Source organism: Pteropus vampyrus, unplaced genomic scaffold, assembly GCF_000151845.1.
Source record: "Pteropus vampyrus isolate Shadow unplaced genomic scaffold, Pvam_2.0 Scaffold1, whole genome shotgun sequence".
In the NCBI taxonomy this organism is placed as follows: domain Eukaryota; kingdom Metazoa; phylum Chordata; class Mammalia; order Chiroptera; family Pteropodidae; genus Pteropus; species Pteropus vampyrus.
In genome coordinates this window covers 15,445,650-15,465,003 of record NW_011888782.1, presented here as the reverse complement: position 1 = coordinate 15,465,003, position 19,354 = coordinate 15,445,650, and the positions used below count along the sequence as shown (strand labels likewise).

Genomic DNA, 19,354 nt, shown 5'->3' with positions numbered 1-19,354 from the left:
TCACTAGCCAGTATGGTCTGGCTCTAGAACATCATTGATTATGTGACCCAGCATGCTCCGTTCCAACTACTGACTGGTAAGAGTTAAAATGCCATTTCCTAGCACACCCACTGGCCCTAGACTGCTTGCTTTAGAGTTTACCCAATAAAAAATTATTCTCATTCGTGGGCAAAAGTCTCTGCCTGGCATAGTTTCTGCAATTTCGAGTAACACTGTTTTGTTTTCAGGACATATAATGTCCTTCAGTAGATAATTTACTAGCAAAGTAAAGCTGCCAGTGAGGATTGTGTTACTGTTTGGGGTACACATCTATTAGCAGCAGCCTGATGTAGCTAAGATCTCCATTTCCCTAGGCCCTAGGTCAGGTCTCTTAAATAATGGAAAAGCTGTGAAACTCTTTTCCCCATTGCAGTCAGGATCGCTCTGACTCCATAGAAACAATGTTTTCATGTTCCTGAATCAAAACAGAGCTTAGTTTTGAAATTTGTACCTTGACTTTAAGATTTAACCCTTTTCCAGTTTAGGGGAAAAAAAAGTGCAGCTCGCTGCCAGCATTAATTTAACATCATGGGTAGGAATGCTACGTGTTCTGCGACTTGACATTTTTAGCGATCAAGAATTACTATATTTTGTAAGTGGAAATACCACTACTAAAAACAGAATGCTATAAATAGAATGGTGTCATTTGTTTCCAAAGACTATTGCTATACTAGAGTGATGTGAAAATAATAATAAAAGTGAGACATTTCATGGCAAACTTTAGGGGTAAGGTTAGGACTGTAATCTGCGAGTTATCTCTGGGTAAACGCTGCAGCCACAAGGACCACCAGAGAGTATTCTTAGGGCAAACAGCAAATGAGTTAAGGACCAGATTTTGATGTACCAGTGGATTTCTATCACCCTGATCAGATAGCTTGCTCCTTTTTCCCATGGGAAAGCAAGAATGTTTTCAACAGGACAATGATTCCTACTTTATGAACTGTCAGAAATCCAGCAAGAAGATAAAATGTATCGCCTGGAAAATCTTGAAGGCTTTCCTAATTTTCATTTCACCCTTGTCATTCCAGTTGATGAGAGTACATTTCTCTCAAGAATTATTAATGACTTAAAACTTTATTTTTCCTTGGGTTTGAAAGCCAGTAACATTGGGAACCCAAAGCTACATGCAGTTTTTAAGCCCAGTTGAAACTTAGAGGGATCAGGTTTAAAACTGCCACCTCCAGCACAAGGCAGGCGATGGTGCATCTCTGCTTTCTGACTAGGAAAGTAGAAAATGTTTCGCGACACCCAGGGCACCCTGTTGCCGAGGGCACCTTCTAGGCCTTTGATATGGCACTCAGGTTAAAGGAGTATTTGCTCAGGGGTAATTTTTAAAGCGAATCTAGAAGAGTCATGTGTATAAGTCTTTTCAACAACAACAAACAGTCACGAACTCCCATTCTGGTACTTTGTTAAGTCTCCGGTGTATCATTTATCTATTCCCTTGACACACAATCCCTGTAATCTCACCAATGGAATTTATTTCACCGACTTGCATGAAGACTGAGGGATTTATTGTTGTCAGTATGGAAAAGGTGGGCAGTGACACAATGGTGCTTTTGTGCTAGTGTATTTCTCTAGGTGACAAGAGGGAGAGAGTCTACGAGACTATGGAAGGGCCAGTGTTTTCATTTTTTTATATTAGTAATTTTTTTAAGAAAATCACAGTTGCCAGAGAATGTAGCATGTCGGTATCTGTGATGAATCACGCAAGTCGTGCAATGTCTTAGTATATGCAGAGCATACAGAAAACAGATGGAAAAAAACTCTCAAGAGTTATGCGAGGCTCCGTGCATTACAAGAAATTTCAAATGAGAAGAGACTGGGAGAGAAACTTGGTCCAGAGTGCTCCAGGAAGATACTAAGTGGCTGGTGAATTGAGAAAGGGACTCTCGAAAGGCTATGTCCAGAAAGGAAGGAAGATCCTGTGTAAGGGCAAGTAAAATGCAAAAATGTGACTTAAACTCATTTAACTAATTGGAGAACTGTGGGCATCTAATGTTGGAAGACCATTTGTAATCAAAGGAAGGGGAAGTGTTTTAGAGCAAGATTGTCATTAATACATGTTTCAAAATAAAGCCAGAGTCTTAACACAATGAGTTTTTTGTCCGGAAGGATTGGTGAAAACTCTTGCTAATGTATTTTTTTTTTCTCCTCTCTTTTTGCTAAGGTTAGTGGGAAGGACAGTATGAGTTTTATGACACTATTGTTTCTTTTTGAACCTGTTTACCTGGATGCCTTTTGGTAGAAGTGACTTACGGTTCTTGCGTTATATCCCAAAACTCAATGTACATCTTTTTTTTCTGGCTGGCATCAGACAAGAATAGTTTTTTAAAAATGTATTTTATCTTTAGGCCATTACCATATATTGAAAAGAAAAGTTGTGAAGAATAAATCATCCCTATGAATGTAGGCAGAAGTGACTCACATCTTATGTCGACTCCCTCCTCAAAATTATTTCATTTAAGCATGTATTTAAGAAGAGCATAAGGTACCTTATAGAAGAGGCACTTCTAAATTAACATTTTTGAAACTACACTCTGTGGGATAATAGACTTCCAGAAGATCATAATAAATGTTCTTCCAAAGAATGTTTTCATAGTCAAATATGCTTGGGAAATGCTAACTACTCTGTTATTCCTCTCTTGGAGATTCAGTTGTTCATTAGCACCATAAAGGCTCTGAGGGGGCTTGTAATATAGAAACATTTTAACTTTGTTTTAACCAGTATGCAGAAACTGTTAATTGTTCACCCAGCAACCACTCTTCCTTTTTCCTTGCCAAGAGAACCTTGATTTTGTTTAGATAGCAATGTTCCAGCTGGGAACAATGGTACAAACTAATACCCATTGCCAATAATTAATTTAAGAGTGGGTATCTGACTCAGCTTCTGTCAGTAAGATTTAGGAAGAATTCTGTGAAGGCTTCTTGGGGAAATATTCTTACCTAAATATAGAGAAATGAAGAGAAAATGCTTGTGCTCCAGCTCCTCTTTCTTCTTGGGACACAGATGTGTAAGGGTGTGATGTATGGAGCTGTGGCCAGCATCTGGGAGTCATGAGGGAATTAGCTAACACTGAGCATGTGGCAGGAGGAAATGTTAGAAAACACCTAGTTCTTCATGACAGGATAGAACTATCTGACCAGCTCGGTAAGCATCCTTTTGTATTAAGCCAAGTATACTTCTGATTGTAGATAACAACAATCTAACTGATATGCCCAACATTGCTCAAATTTATTTGGCAATGTAACCCTTTTACATGGGAAAACTATTGGCATGGTATATCATGGAACATGGCTTGGGAACTCTGGCGTAAGCCTTTTATTATTGTTGTAATAGCAACTCCTCACCCAAATCACCTCTATCCTCAACTCAGTTGGAGTGATATACAGGGCTTTACAGACTCCGAGAATGACTGCAGTGGGGACATTGTGTCAGGACACAAACCGCAGGTTCACATGGTTTGTAAGAAGCAGAATTTTAACTGAAACGATTCAGCTCTGTTTTAGGATGACATTCTCCCAGGAGCAGCTTTAGCCAGTTTGACAGAAATACTTTAAGTTGAGACTATAGGTAGTGTGCGTAAGTTTTATACAGTCGTAATCTGTTAGGGAAGGATTTTACCGGTCTAGTTTCACATCTCCATTACATGCATGAGGAAACTGAGGCAGGCACAGGATGGCTAAAGAATTTGCCTACTCACAGAGTTGATTGGCTACACAACTAGAATCCTCTGTAGCCATTGCCAGGATTTCTGGAGATGCAAAGCATTTTCGTAGCCTCAGGCTGTCCAGGATTAGTGTAGGGCTGTCTCAGGATGAAATTATGGCATTGGCTTTGAGTTAACAGAGTGCCTGCCTATATGTTTCTGTCTGAGAAGGTGAGAAAAAGTATGGCCCGCAAGCTTTCCTCATGTAGATGGAGATGATATATGTCTACTTATTTCCATTTTATGTTTTATTAAGTTTCTTTTAAAAAATTATACAAGAAGCCGCATCTTTGAAACTTTGCAAAGAAGTATAAAAAGAGAGTTAATAATCTCTGCCACCCCTGTTGCCTCCTGTTTTTCTCTTCCTTAGATAAGCATTAGCAATTCCTTATGCATCCTTATGTACTTTACTCTATGATCATATATAATCGTGAACAGGGATGAGTTTTGCTTTCTTTTTTATAATTTTGTAAAAAATGAAATCATATTATGCACCTTTCTTAGTACTTTGCTTTTACCTCTTACTAATGTATCATAAGCATCTCTGTGGTTTAATCCTAGTAGATATAATTCATTCTTTTTAATAGCTGCATCATATTACATTGTGTTGTTATAATACATTTTATTTTACCATTTGCCAATTTTGGGATATTAATCTTGTTTCTACTTATTTTGTATACATACACATGCACACAGAGATTTAGATATAATAACATGTATGTATACATGTATATACACATATGTATTGTTTATATAGATATATGTCTTTAGTATTGTTGATTTTTTCCTGGTAGATCAGCATTTCAAAAATGGTTTGCTGCATCAGAAGATATGACTGTTATTAATTTTAAAAGACTTGTAGCAGCTTTCTGTCACAATTTCACTGGCACTCGGTATTGTCTCTCTTAAAATTTGTTTCCAGTTTCATGTGGGCAACATGGTTTAGTTTGCATGTCTTTGTGCAAACAACTTTTCTGATGTTTATTAACCACTGGAATTGCTTTTTCTGTAACTTAGACAGTGTGCTAAAGTTTCATAACTTCATAGCTACATCTCCTAAAAAAATGCTCAGGGAAAGGAGTATGCAGAATATCAAACTTTGTGAGCATGCGCACACGTATGTGTGTGTGTGTGTGTGTGTGTGTGTTTCTGGTCACAACTCTTTCTCACAATAAATGATCTATATTATCTAGTTAATAATGATAGAATATTTATAATATTTTGTATAATTCAAAGATGATATAATCTAAACACCAATATTTAACCTTTTGTGAAAGACTATACAAATAAGTGTGGGGAAAAACAACCGAATCTCATTAACTGGTATATTCCATATTAACATTCTAGAATGGCCTTTAGCAAATGAACGTAATGATAATATCTACCTCCATTTTCACAGTTTGTATATGTCCCAATTTTTTAATATATGATTTAAAAAATTTTTTATAACAAACTTTTGAGATTGGAAAAGCAGATTGTGTTATTTCAGTTGTACAGGTAAGAGAATTGAGGCCTAAGAAGAGCATTTTTTGTTTTCCTTAAATATTAATCGAATATACATAATTTAGTGGCATGATTAAATTTCATATGGTTGTACCATAATTCCATATGACTGGACCATAGTTTTCAAAGCCAGTCCTCATTGCTGGGTGTGATATTTCTTCCTTCCCTCCCTTCCTTCCTTTTTTCTTTCCTTTCTTCCTCATATATTTTTTTTTTTGCTATTACAAAATAAAAATAAATACCCTAGCAAATATATTTTTGTCAGCACCCTTGATCATTTTCTTATATTTGACCCACAAATTTGAAATATTAGGTCAGGTGTTGTAGACTTTTCAGACTCTTGATCAAATCACTAGTTTTTAAGACCAATCATTTCAGAAGGCTTCTCTTTTTATATAGACAGTAACCAAGCCCAAGGGAGAGGTGTCACTGTTAATTTATTTTACATTCTTGATGTAATTTTAGTTTTATCTTGATCATATTCTATATCTCACGTATCTGTGTCCTTTGCATATAGCATGACGATTCTCTTTTCCCTGACATTAAGGACGAATTCATAGACATTCTGTCGATGGCTACAACCTACTTTCTTTAACATGATACCAATAATCGATCCTCCTTCCCTCTGTCTTGGCCTTGAAAAAGATGGCACTGGGCTTCTTTGATCTTGAATAAACTTACAAGCAAGACTATACACCAAAAACTCATTCCTCCCAAGCCAGCTAAGTAAGTTAAGTCCCTATGCCAAATCTCCATCTAGAATAAGAATGTGAAGCCCATATGGTCAGAGATATATAGCCAATCTACTTTGTGTGGATTTTACAAAGGGGTTAAAGTCTAATGCTAACATGTGAGAGAGACATAATCTCATCAAAAAACATATCTTTACTCGAGCTTCAGAAGTATCTATCTAAATCCATACCTATATCTATATTTGTATCCTTTCTTATTTCTAAGTCTTGTATTTCTAAGCCTTGTCTCTGCATCAGAAATAACAGTTTTGTTGTATATCAGTCATGTTCATAGAATTTTTAAAATGCAAATTATAAATATTATTGACTTTTTTTTAAAGGTACCTAGTAGAAGAAATCAAGAAAAGAGAAGGATTCAGGTTACTGATGGAAGTAAGTAATTGCAGAATTGTGCTTGTGATTTTGTCACTCAGCAGTGATGAAGGTGGTAATTTTCTAATCTGTTATATTTCATTGGTTTTTGTGTTGCAGACTTAGAAACAAGTCATTAGCTCAATTCATAGAGTCCATTATGTTAATTTACTCTATTAGGGAGTATTTTTTCTTTGTTGGATTCGGAGAACACACTTGCCTTTAAGTATCGAAAATTAAAGTGCTCAATAATAATTACCAAGGATAATACTGAATAAATTATGACCTCTATCTTGATATATAAATTGCATAATGATTGTACTGCAAATATTCAACTGTGCTATAGTGGTGTCTGCATGTGAAAAATCAATTAAGTGAATAAACAATAATGCATATAGCTTTCTCTTTTTATAAAATAATGAGAGCATATTAGCTTTGGAACAATGGGAAAATAAGTCATTTTATTGTTAGAGTGTCTCCTATACATAAGAAATAGGTGGGTTACATAGATAGAGATATTGTTTATTTCCTTCAAATATGTGGTTAGAAAATATGAGGAATATTATTCTAATTTTTAAGAAATATAAAGTATGAGGTTCTCTTAGATCTTCTTATAGCATATACTCAATAGCAGTTTTTAACCTAATGTAAAAATCATCTAGAGATTACAGCCTATATAAACAATCTGGCTATTTTTTGTTGTTATTCATTTATTTAGCAAGATTTATTGAGTGATTACTGTGTGCCAGGCACAGTTTCAGGCACTGGAAATATAAGGCAGGAAAGTTCCCTGCTCTCATGGTGCTTACATTAAAATAAAAAGTGACAAACAATAACAAGCAAATTAACACATAGGAAATATCAGATAGTGAGAAGTCTTAAGAAAACAAATTGATGAGAGATAATCAAATAAATAATTAGACGGTACTGATGGGGTAAGTACTATAATGGAAATAAGCAGGGTAAAATGCTAAAACAATTTGTGAGAGGAGGATGGATTGTTTGGTCTGGGTAGTTCAGGCGCGGCCCCCTGAGGTTATTTGTGAGCAGAGACCTGAAAGTTGGTAAACAGCATGCCTTGCAGATGGCTGAAGGAAAGGTGTTCTAGGTAGAATCAATGAACGATAGCAAAGGCTTAAAGTTGATAAGACTTGGATGTGTTTGAGGAGCCAAAAGGTATATTAAGCAAGCGGGGGGTGGGTGGGGGGGTGGGTGGCGTGCAATAGTTGCTGAGATTGGAGAGGTAGGCAGAGACCACATCAGTTGGAGTCAGGTGGGTCATGGTAATACCTGTGGCTTTTATTACAAGTGTAATCACTGGAGAAGTTTTAAGCAGACAGGAGTATGACTTCCATTTTAAAAGATTGTACTGGGTGTCATAGTTAGAGAAGAATGGCGAGGCAGGGGCATCAAGGGAGGACAGGGAAAGAATAAATGAGACAGACTGGGAGACTGTTGCAATAGTCCAGGTCCTCAAACAAGTTTGGGAAACCCGGCTCCAGAGAATTCTGACTGGCTTCCCCCATTAGCTACAAAGGAGTCCAAAGTTCCTGAAAAATATGGATATAAAGGAACTTCAAAAGATAGCAAAAGAGTCCATATTTAAATGACTTTCTGGTAACACTTCAAAGAAGCAAGAAGAGAAATTTCCAATGTGGGACACTCCACAAGACCACTGAGCGGGTTTAAACAGGTTAGCGGAATGAAGAAAAGTCAAAGAGAAAGTAGCAATGACCATTTTAGGTTCAAAGAGATGGAAGAGACGTAACGACTGAATGCAACACATGCAGCTGTTGGAATTCTAGTTTGAAAAAACCAATTGTAAAAAACAAATTTTGAGACAGTTGGGGTATTTCTAATATGAACTGGTTATTGTATAATACAACAAAATTATTAATAATTTCTTAGGCATGTAATGGCATTATGATTATGCGAGAAAATGTCTATTTTTTAGAGATACGTAAGCGTGTAGGGGTGAAATAACATCCATATGATTGGCTTGACTTTGAGTTTGAGTCACCTTTTTAATTTTCTTGAGTTTGAATTGCCATCTTTATTTTCTTGAGGTTGAGTTGCCTCTTTATTTTCTTAAGTTTGAATTGCCTTTTTTATTTCTCTGGCTATGGGAGCTACACTGCTTAGGGAAATTGCTGTACACCTCAGAGCTGCACAGTTTTTGATAGACAAAAAGTGGTGAGTAAAAAGATGGACTGATTTAGAAGTTATATATTCTTCCTAAAGGCTTAAAAATTGAGGGAGGCACTTCTCACCATCCTCTTTCGGAACTACATACTTTCACATTTTTGTAATGAAACTCAAGGTGGGTTTTAATTATTAGGTAGCCTTCTGCCCTGGATATTTCATCTATGGCAGCCAGATGGCCCAAAAGCAGTGAAAGTGGCTTTTTCAATGATACTCCAGAATTCCTCTTTATGAGGATGTTTAAATAACATCTGCATTTGCCTCTTTCCTCTGTATTCTCTTTGCAGAAATAAAGTAAGTTTAGACCTTGAATTTCACATGTGTCAAGTTGATTAGCCTCTTTTTGTTAACAGACGCTTTATTTGGAATGATTAAATGTAATCCTAATATATACTTACAAGATACAAAGATTCATTTGGAGCTCATGTTCGTGTAACTGCAGTTCTTTCAATTTAGGAAAAGTCAAAATCTATAATTATATATACAGTAGCCCCTCTTTATATGCAGAGGATACTGTTCTAAGACCCCCAGTGGATGCCTGAAACTGCAGATATTACCGAACTCTATATATACTGTGTTTCTTCCTATACATACATACCTATGATAGTTTAATTTATAAATTAGGCACAGTAAGAGATTAACAACAATAACTAATAATAAAATAGAGTAATTATAACAATATACTGTAATGAAAGTTATATGAATGTGGCCTCTCAGCAAAACTAGGATAAATTTCTTTTTCTTCACAATTTCATGGATAGATGATTTGTTTTTACAGTGGACCTTAGCAACCTCAGCATAAGATTTTTTTTTCTTTTTATATTGTCAAGAACTTTCACCTTTTCATATGAAAGAAGCACTTAATGGCTTCTCTTTAGCATATCCTAATTGCCAGCATCACTACTCTTGCATTTTGGGGCCATTGTTAAGTAAAATAAGGGTTGCTTGAACACAAACACTGCGATATCATGACGGAGACGTCTGTTAAGTGACTAATGGGTGGGCGGTATAATGGGTGGAGATGCTGGACAAAGGGGTGATTCACATCTTGGGTGGGACAGAGTGGGATGGCATGAGATTTCTTCATGCTACTCAGAATGGCTTGCAATTTAAAATTTATGAATTGTTTATTTCTTGAATTTTCCATTTGATATTTTGGGGCTGCAGTTGACTGTGGGTAACTGGAACTGCTGAAAATGGAACCATAGATAAGGGAGGACCACTGTATATATTTTCATTGTGTAGCAGATAGCAGTGAGAGTGTTAAGTACAACATTGAAAGCAGTAAATGAACACAACAAAACAAAGTGTCTAGTACTCGAATATCTTTTCCTGAAAAGAGCAAAAATAATGCATATCTTCTTAAAGATGATTGAAAGTTATCATTTCAAATGAATGATTTTGCATTATTCATAGGCCCCTGAAAATCATACCTCTGTTTTCCTGTGTTGCATCTAAGATCTAATAGATGTTTTCCTAGAGGTATATTCATTCTTATACTATCATTCACATATTTTATTTTGATCTCTTGGGAGAGTCCTAATCATTCAAGTTTTTGCTTTTCTTTCCCTGAGTTCTACATTAGGAAGAGTTATTTAGGTTTTATTGACTTTCTGAGTCACAAAGGATTTTCAAGGACATCTAGATAATTTTCTGCTCAGTGTAGGAAACCTCTCTGATAGTATCTGTAACAGGTGGTCAACCTCTGCCTGAACACTTTCTGTGTCAGAGAAGTCACAGTCCTCTTCCAGAGAGCTCTAATTACTCATTTTCTAATACTTATTGAACCCTACTATTAATGTGTATCAAGCACATTGCAATTTACAATTCCCTTTTTGTATAGTTTTATTTGATCTCAACAACCTTCTAATTTCTAAACCCAACTCACTATCTGTAATCATCTAGTTGTACGTCTGCAGCATTTTATGACATTATCCACTCCATCCCTCTTGAAGTTCTCTCCTGTCTTGGTTTCTTTGACTTTCTCTCCCAGTTTTTCTCCTTTCCATGTGACTTTTTATTCTTAGTCTCTATATGAAGGTCTCTTCATCTGGGTAGCCCATGAAATGTTGTTCTTCACTCCTTTGTCTTTGGCCCTTCATGTGTTCACATACTTTCTCTGAAATGTTTTATGAATGTCTAGAGCTTTATTATCAATAGCCTCAATAATGTCTCCATTCTTGTCTTGTCTCCTAAACTTTAGTCCTTTGTATATGGACACGTCCTGGAATTTTCAATTAGACTCCTACAGGTACCTCAAATGTGACACTTCCAAATCTGAAGTGTAGCAGTTTTTCTTACCCAAATTCTACATTCTTCATTGAACCATTAGCAATATGATCCATCCAAAGAAAACTCTTGATGTTGTCTTTGCTGTCTCCATTCCTTTTTATGTAAATGTATTTTGAGTACCTTGTCTACTCCTGTAGCTACTGTCTTAGTTCAGGCTCCCATCACTTCTGAATTAGGCACTGTCTCCTAATCCATCTCTAGTTTTAGACCCCTCCAGCCACTACAGCTCACTGTGGCCTTTCTAAAATGAAATCTGTTCCCTAGATTGAAACTCTCTAGTAACTCCCATTGCCTCTAGGATCAAGACCAACTCCCAAGCATGGCATGTGAGGAAGCCCTTTATGAAATGACTCCCATCTTCACTTTCAACTTTACCTTTCTTCAGTACACTTTGTCATCTATTCACTCCAAGTCTTTGCTATCCTCCTTGATCACTGGCTTCTACCTGTGCACCATTCCTTTTGCCAGGGGTGTTTCTTGGATTATGGGAAATTTCTCTTTTGTAATGCTCATTACATTGCAGTTTAACTGCTTGTACCTAGTGTCATGTCTAGTTTCTGATTTCCTGGGGATATGCATATATAAGTGTAAGTCATTTTATTCTCATCCCGATGTCTATTCCAATATCTGGAACATATAAATTTTTTTTTATTAAATTGAACATTTTGGTTGCCCTTTTTGGACATGCTCTAATTTTTTTAATGTTCCCCTTCAAATATTGTATGCAGAAATTAACAAAGTGATGTGTCTCACAGATTTTAGTGAGGCCATTTATTCACTTGAAAAGAATATCTCTTTCTATCAATATGATCTCAAATAATAGAATACTACACTAATAGAGTGTACCCGCTGTATACCATATATTATTACTAAATATGGGAAATAAATGACCTCTTTATGCATCAAAACAACTCTGTGGGGCAAACAATATCATCTCCATTTTATACATTAGGAAGTAAAACAGAGATAGTTTGACACTTATCCAAGCAAAAACCTGGCGAAGCTGAGATTCAAACCACATCCAAGTGACTACAAAACTCAAGGTTTTCATTCTATTCATTGCTGCTTTTGAAATCTGTAGTCATCTAATCAGCTATTTAAAACTTATGAACTTGAAGTCATTTAAAATCCACTGTTCCTCCTTTCTCCATTCTATATTTGCATGATCAGTTGTTTCAATCTATGTTTCAATCTGTGTTAGATTCTACATTTATACATATAAAAATGCATGATGCTTTTTTTTTATTGCTATTATTGTGATCTAATGACACTGTGAGCAAAGAAGATTAATTTTTTTGATGTGACTCAGTTTTAGAGAATACAAACTACTACATCTTGGTGCCCATTCACTTTTTTCCCTAAGAGATCTCATCTCTCTTGCTCAAAAATCTTTGCTGGAATTGACATCAAAACACCTGCTTTATTTCTTGGAATCTTTTTTTTTTTTCTCTTGAAAATCAGAATAAAATGTATCCATCTTTTCTTTAGTGACACTTCTCTACTTCTGCATGAACTTTTAAAGATTGTGACAATGCTTTTTATTACTGCAGGTTTTTTGTACCCTGCACTATCATCTGTGTGGTTTAGACACTTGGATTCATTTCTATGCCTTCTAAATTTTATGGTATTGGAGAGCATACTAAATGTGTTCCTAAGACACCCAAGATATCATACTTTCATTTTTGTGAGAAATTAAGTGGCTCATGAATGTTTCTACTCTGAAAATACTCCTTAGAGCTGAGGCCTCTTGAAGAAATTCACTCTGGAATAATTCAAATACATTTTTGTGAATATGTAAAGGGATATTTTTTCCAACTCTTAATAATTTTGGAAGTGACCACAGTAAAGGCATGCCACCAAATGGAGCATCAAATTTCCTTCAATAAAATGATGTGTCAGAAGGATTTCACAGTATTCAAATGTCAGAGCCTTGAAGCCATACCATTCTAAAAGAGACTAGGCAAAAGAAATGACAGATACGTCACTTGGAAGATACCTAAACAGAAACTTACTAAAGGAAGCAAATTTTTAAAAGGTGATTCAAAAGTTCTAGGTTCTAAAAAAATATAGAGCAGATCTGGTAGCAGGTAAAACTATTGCAAAGTGACTCATAATGTTGCCATGCAAATGAAAAGGACTAATTTAATGATGTATTAATCATGGTCCAAGAAGAAGACAAAAACTGCACAGTCATTTGAAGCGAGAAAGCGCAATATTAAGAATTATTGTGCTCGCTTTGGCAGCACATGTAGTATAATTGGAATAATACAGAGATGATTAGCATGGCCCCTGTGCAAGGATGACACAGAAATTTGTGAATCATTCTATAATAAAAAAAAAAAAAAATTACCAGGAGATTGGAGTCATGAGAGAATGCCTCATAGGAGAGAGAAAAAAAACTAAAGAATACAGGAATAGCAGATGTAAAGAATAACCATCACCCCTACAAGTGAGATGGAGCACCCAAGGCAGAGCTGCTCCCTCCCAGGGCTTAGATCCAACTTGGTTGAAGAGGCCACAGAGTGAGTCAATGGATGGCAGAGAAGTTCACTGAGGTGTCACACCAGTGGAATTCTCTAGGAATCCACCTTCTGAGGTGCTGGGAGAACTCATTTTGAGGGCAGTACCATACCTTAAAACTTACTCAAGCAACTCACAGGGATGCCAGAGAAGCCATGCAAGGCAAGGTGCTTCACTGGCTACTCTCTCCTATGAAACCACCTGAGGAGAGTGTACTAGAAAAGGCCATTTATGGGCGCCCACCTGCTGCTAGTCTGCCATGAAGCCACACAAGGAGCAGGTGTTGGGGGAAGCTGTCAGGGTGGCCACTTGCTGCTGGTCAACAATGCTGCTGAAAAGAACTACGCACACTTCAGGAGGTTCGTAATGTGGGCACACCGAAACCAGGAAGATACCTTTTCCTTCTCGGAGTCTCTCTAGCACCCTCTGCTGATAAAGTCTAAGATTGGACCCGACGGCAAGGAGAAATATTTATAGAGTCCACCTCCATCATTGCCAGACACAGAGAAAGGGTGGCTTTGTAGCTGAGAGGCGAGAAATTGATAACTGAAATAAATGGTATCTGGAAAAACATCTTTGTTAATATAAAGACATGAATTCCTAGAACCTAGCGACAGACAATAAGTATACTTTTCTTCTACTTTCTAATAAACCACAGTTATTTTATTTTAAAAGATTTTACATTAAATTACTAAAGAATTTTGAAGGCCAGTAAACTCTAGAGATAACAAATCAATTATAAGTCAGAACTCCAAGTATAAATTGTATAGATTTGTAAAGACTATTGTTGTCTCCTGATTAATATTTGTGGAAGTTGAGTCAAATTACATAGTACTCCATTTTGAACTACTCTATATTTTGAAGATGTGTAGACTTTTTTCTTTGTCAAATCCAGTAAGCATGTTACAGGTTTCAAAGGTGAAAGCATGAACAGAACAAGAACTTATCTTGTTGAGCTGGGAATATTTCTGGACATTTGTTTGTGATTGAAAATCCACTAAAATCAGAACTCTAAATAGTACCAGTTTTGATTTTAAGATATGAGATGGTAGCTATTTCTTCTTTCTGAAATACTTTGAAGCTTTATACTAATACTGAAGCATAACTCTGATAGTTACTGAGAACTATTATAACATTGGTTATTGCCTACACAATGTGTTTGTGGTGGAAAAATGAAAGTCATTTGAAATACTGTCCATGCTAAGAATTAGACAAGGAAGGTGCTGATTTGTGGACATGACTCATAATCTTTACTAAACACAATTCTGTGTGTGTAATTTGTAAAGCCTTAACGTAATGTCCCAAACCATCTGGTCATCAAGTACAAGTCTTGTGATTGCCTTTGGCATGCCTTATTTTTTTGTCCAGTGAGGACGAAGGGTGTGGTGGAGAAAGGTTTTGTCTATGTGACAATGGCTGGACTAAAGGCTATTCTGGAATGTTATCCAATGTTTAACCAAATCACATCTGATAGAAACGCAGATTACTGGAGGAGATGACTGGGTTGCGACCACTTTAGATCAGAGTTCCCCACACATAGACCATGCACAATCCACTGCCGAATAGCCTGAGATACTTCTTAAAATGCCAGTTCTTCAGACTTTTCTCTGATGAACTTGGCCAAACTCTGGGCATTCCAAGCACAAAGATAGAAAATCCCCATTCTGGGCTTTTAGCTGGTTCACGTCCTTACTGATGTTTAAAACTTGTGATCTAGGGGTCCAGGTGATGCTTTTTTTCCCCCTCCCCAGAGTAGAACTGGCTAGGGTCATGGCAGGGCTGGTTAAGTGAAACCCAACTATGTCATATGTTATCAACTCACAGATAATCAGGGATTTTTGCATGTCAAGTGTAGCAGGTAATAGAAGATAACTTTGGCTATCATTATTGGAAGGATATGAGTATAAGAAATAATTTTAGGATTAAGATTGAAGTTGAAGAACCAAGGCCTCTCTGGGCATGTGTGTATCAGGCTCTGAGTATCAGAACTGGGTGGAGTGAGCTTCAAAATTTATTATATTTATTCTTGATCTTGTGCTCATCCCTTATCTAGAGGGAAGCACCCTCTAGGTGCACCTGACTGAGAAGAAAAATTCCCAATAGGCTGTTATCAGAAATAAGGCAGAATGGATGTCTACGCTATCAGATTCTGATTTGTTATCAACATAATACAGACACGATAACTCAAAAAAACTAGCAAAGAGTTTAATTGCATTCTAAAATCAACCTTAGGTTTATAAAACAACTTTCAAATTTTCTTAATCTGCAGCCTGAATATGCCAATATTTGTTTTTGGTACATTCCACCGAGCCTCAGAGAGATGGAAGAAGGACCTGAGTTCTGGGAAAAACTTAACTTGGTAAGTAATAAGTAAATTGTATTTTTCCTTTCAATGAAATAGAGTGAATGCCATTCCATTGCCTATTGATCCTGTTAATGATTCTGTACTCACAAGAACTTCTTGAAGAACTAGAGAGGTGGCTCTTAGTTTATTAAAATCTGTCATGCCAAAAAAGTTGTAAACATTATTTAACAAGTTGATATACTTGACATACACGAATTCAAGATAATTGCGCCATTTGTAAAATAATAGAATTTATTAGAAATTCTAATTCACAGCACACCTCAGAAAGTGTGATCTGGTAATAGGACACACGATTAAAGTTACATGATGAACTGTTTCTTCTTTCAGCTATGCTAGTGCATGTCTGTGACTATTTGCATCACCTCGGCTGGAGATAATGTGAAAAGTCTAAATCTGGTACTCTTGTGAGTGTGAGGCCTTTGTTCTTTCCACCAACGAAGGCCTTGCATCTTATGCCCAAGGGGCTTACGTGATAAAAAAGAAGAGATGCCAGCAATGGCTTGCAACTGATCATTGAACAAAATCTGCTTGAAAGTGTCTTCACACACATCTGGTGCAAATTGACAATGCAGAGTGCAGGGGAGCCCCGGGCTCTAGGGACTCCTGTGTTTCACCTGCATCTCTCCTAGCATGGCACTGCTGGTCAAATCCTGCCTCTAACCCGGACCCCTAGGCGCTATGAAGTCTCATGATCCTACTCGCCTGCTGCATGGACATAGTGTATATTGAAGTGAACTAGTGGGAATCCCCTTGAGGATTTTGTGGCCATGACATATAGAGTGAGCGTTCACAGCAGTTGGTACCAAGTTAGGTAATCCTCTATCCCTTGTGCCTTCCCTCTCAAGCACAGCTAGATCTGTGACTCTGGTTAGTAAAAGCTCTCACTTGCAATCCCCTCCCTACCCTCAACAGGGGAAATCAATGACAGTTTTAACAGCTTTAACAGGCAATAGCCCTTCTACTTGCCCTTTGGAAGAAAAGGAAAAACTTCCCAGTCAGGCAAGCGACAAACATTTACCGAGTGCTCACTGTGCTGTGCGCTGGGGATAAAAACATCAAACAGACTCAGTCCCTGCCCTTAAGAAGCTTGGGTTTGGGGGAGAAATGAGTAAAGAGACAATCATAAGATCACTAGCAGGTACTTAGATGTAGATAAGCCTTGTTTGCAGTGAAAGCAGAGGGAAAGGATATCTACCCCAGTGTGTGACACTAGAGCTGAGCCTTCAACAATAAGTAGGGAACAAAGACATGGATTCCAGGAAGAATGACGTTATAATGACTCAGTCTTAAGAGAGGAGGGTGTGATTCAGAGACCACAGGGGTACAAAGGAACAGCAGTGGGAGGTGAGATGAGAGTAGCAGGCAGAGGGTAGGGCATGGGCGCCTAGTCTTCCAAGACAAGGAGCTTGGAATTTGTGCCTAATGAGGAGGAAGAGGGATCCGTTAAGCTTTAGCCACTTATATCCTCACCTGCAGCATCTCCTTTTAACTTCAGGTCATTTTCTGTTTATTTATGGCTCATGAAGCCTTCTGCACTGTAGCGTGATACACAGTCAATATAGAAATATTCTGCCTTTGTCAAACCTGAGATCGGGCAGCAGAGGTGGGGGAGAGAGATGGTGTTATCTGTGCCTTTGCAGAGACAAGCCCTCCGTTACCCCTCTGGGGCTTAGTTAACACAGCTCTTGGGATTCGTCTGGCACTGTTGCCACACACTGTGAATGGGACAGTGCTAAAGAATACATTTCAGGTGGTAAGTAACCCATAAAAGAAACAAGAGCTGGACAATGTGAGAATTTAATGGTGAGGTTTCTGGGGACATTTTCCACTTCGATGGAATGCGACTGACTTTTTAAAATTTTTTTGGTGGAATGAGTGAATATTGCTTAGAGTCGATAAGGAAATGGTTGCCATTTTTCTCACATTTCAATTGTTAAGAAAAGCGACCAAGAATGTGATAACTTGTGTTTTACTGACTTGGTACTAATGTACAGACATGGATCCAGATAACTAAATAGTCCTATTATGTTTGGAGATATTTTTGGTTCACTCTTCCATTATTTAAAGAAATATTTATGTTACTTATTATCAGAAAATTCAAAATTGATGATGGATATAGAAACTAAAATCAGATAATTTGGTATATAATACACTTTTATTCTTAACCGAAAATTGAATATAAATCAGGACATTCTCTTCTATCCCCAGTATATGCCAGCTTTGGCTCTCTCATGGTTAAGATCCATGATTCTCTGTCCCTTTATTTTGGAATTGTTTTTCTGCTATTTACAACCATGTTTCCTTTGACTAGTCTAATATCACTCTATTTTAATTGTTGTGGTTGCTTCTGGTTAGTAAACATGTACACTGCAGACAAATTATCATTGGTTCTCAGGTTCTTAGTTCCCTTTTGTTCTCTCTTTGTGGAGGTGCGTGTGCATAAACTTGGCAAAGAAAGGAGGCATATATATCTATTGTTGATCTATGTGGTTTTATGCTTACTGTAGTATGAGAAAGCAATATATGATTCATAACCTGGAATGCACTTAAACACACTTGAAATTTATTTGGGGGTTATCTAGGATGAAGGATCACAAACAAACAAATAAACCAAATAAGGCTTTGCCGCTTAGATTCAGCCAAGTGTCAGGTTGAGCTGTCAGATTTCAGAATTAGTGGGGTGATAAGTCTTCCCTTTGACAGTAGGAGAGGAGAGGGATTATTTGGTAATGACTCTGGAGTTTGAGAGTGTGGAAGTGTGTGTGTGCTTATAAATGTATTTGCACATGTGCGAGACTGTTTTTGAGAATACAATCACTCTGCAGTCTAATAACACTATGACAGTCACTCTGTGACACTATATTCAATCACTGGGTTCCAAGGACTTCTCTTTTTAAGATGTCGTTTATAAAATGCTCTTCTTTCTGATTCTTTGAGGCATTGGGATTCTAGGTCTTCATTAGTTCCCTGCCCAGATTGAGGTTACCTATTTTCTGGTCTCTGCCTCCTGCCACGTCTTTTTCCCATTTATTTTTTACTTTCTGCACATTCATACCTTCAGCTCTGCTTTATCATGTCTCTCTCCTGCTGGAAGCTTCTGAGTAGCTTCCTGTTCTCTGCAGCAGCAGTTTTCAACCTTAGAGACCCAATTGCCACTGTTTAGAATAACTATTGTTAATGTTTCCTTTACTTTCACAAAATGAAAACAGTAGAAACTATTACCTACCCACATGTAATTTAGTAAAAGGCAATAGAAGGCCTCACATGTAATAAGAAGCAAAAGTAACTTAGTTTATAATAAAGACATGTATTTCATTACATGAATGCTTGGGTGTGACAATTAGAAGACATGAGGAAGTGATAAGATTCTCACACGTATTCTTAGAATCACAGTGAGTGTGAGCCATAAACAAATACAGACTGTTATAAGAAGGTGATCTTGATGATACGAATAACAGAAATAGTGTGATATTAGCAATGTGATTTTAAAAAGTGGTACACAACCCTTAGTAAAACTGTGAAGAAAACATTTTCTTCTTGGTGTACGTGGTAGCAGAAAACAGTATTTATTAAAAATGGGCACAATATTTTGCATTAGTATGTAGAATAGAGTTGGGTTA

At 37.0% G+C, this 19,354-nt stretch overlaps 1 protein-coding gene and 1 non-coding gene across 5 annotated transcripts in view; both read left to right on the top strand.

The window, feature by feature from the left end:
• The window catches only part of GADL1 (glutamate decarboxylase like 1), a 175,546-nt gene that overhangs the window by 97,681 nt on the left and 58,511 nt on the right, over positions 1–19,354 (top strand). For all 4 annotated transcript variants that reach the window (XM_011360816.2, XM_023533804.1, XM_023533759.1 and 1 more), the window contains 2 exons: positions 6,325–6,376; positions 15,639–15,728. In XM_011360816.2, the coding sequence (XP_011359118.1) occupies positions 6,325–6,376; positions 15,639–15,728 (142 nt within the window). The remainder of the gene's footprint in view (positions 1–6,324; positions 6,377–15,638; positions 15,729–19,354) is intronic.
• Positions 13,077–13,183, top strand: LOC111737008. Its single transcript, XR_002779324.1, has one exon. It is a non-coding gene; the product is annotated as a U6 spliceosomal RNA (small nuclear RNA).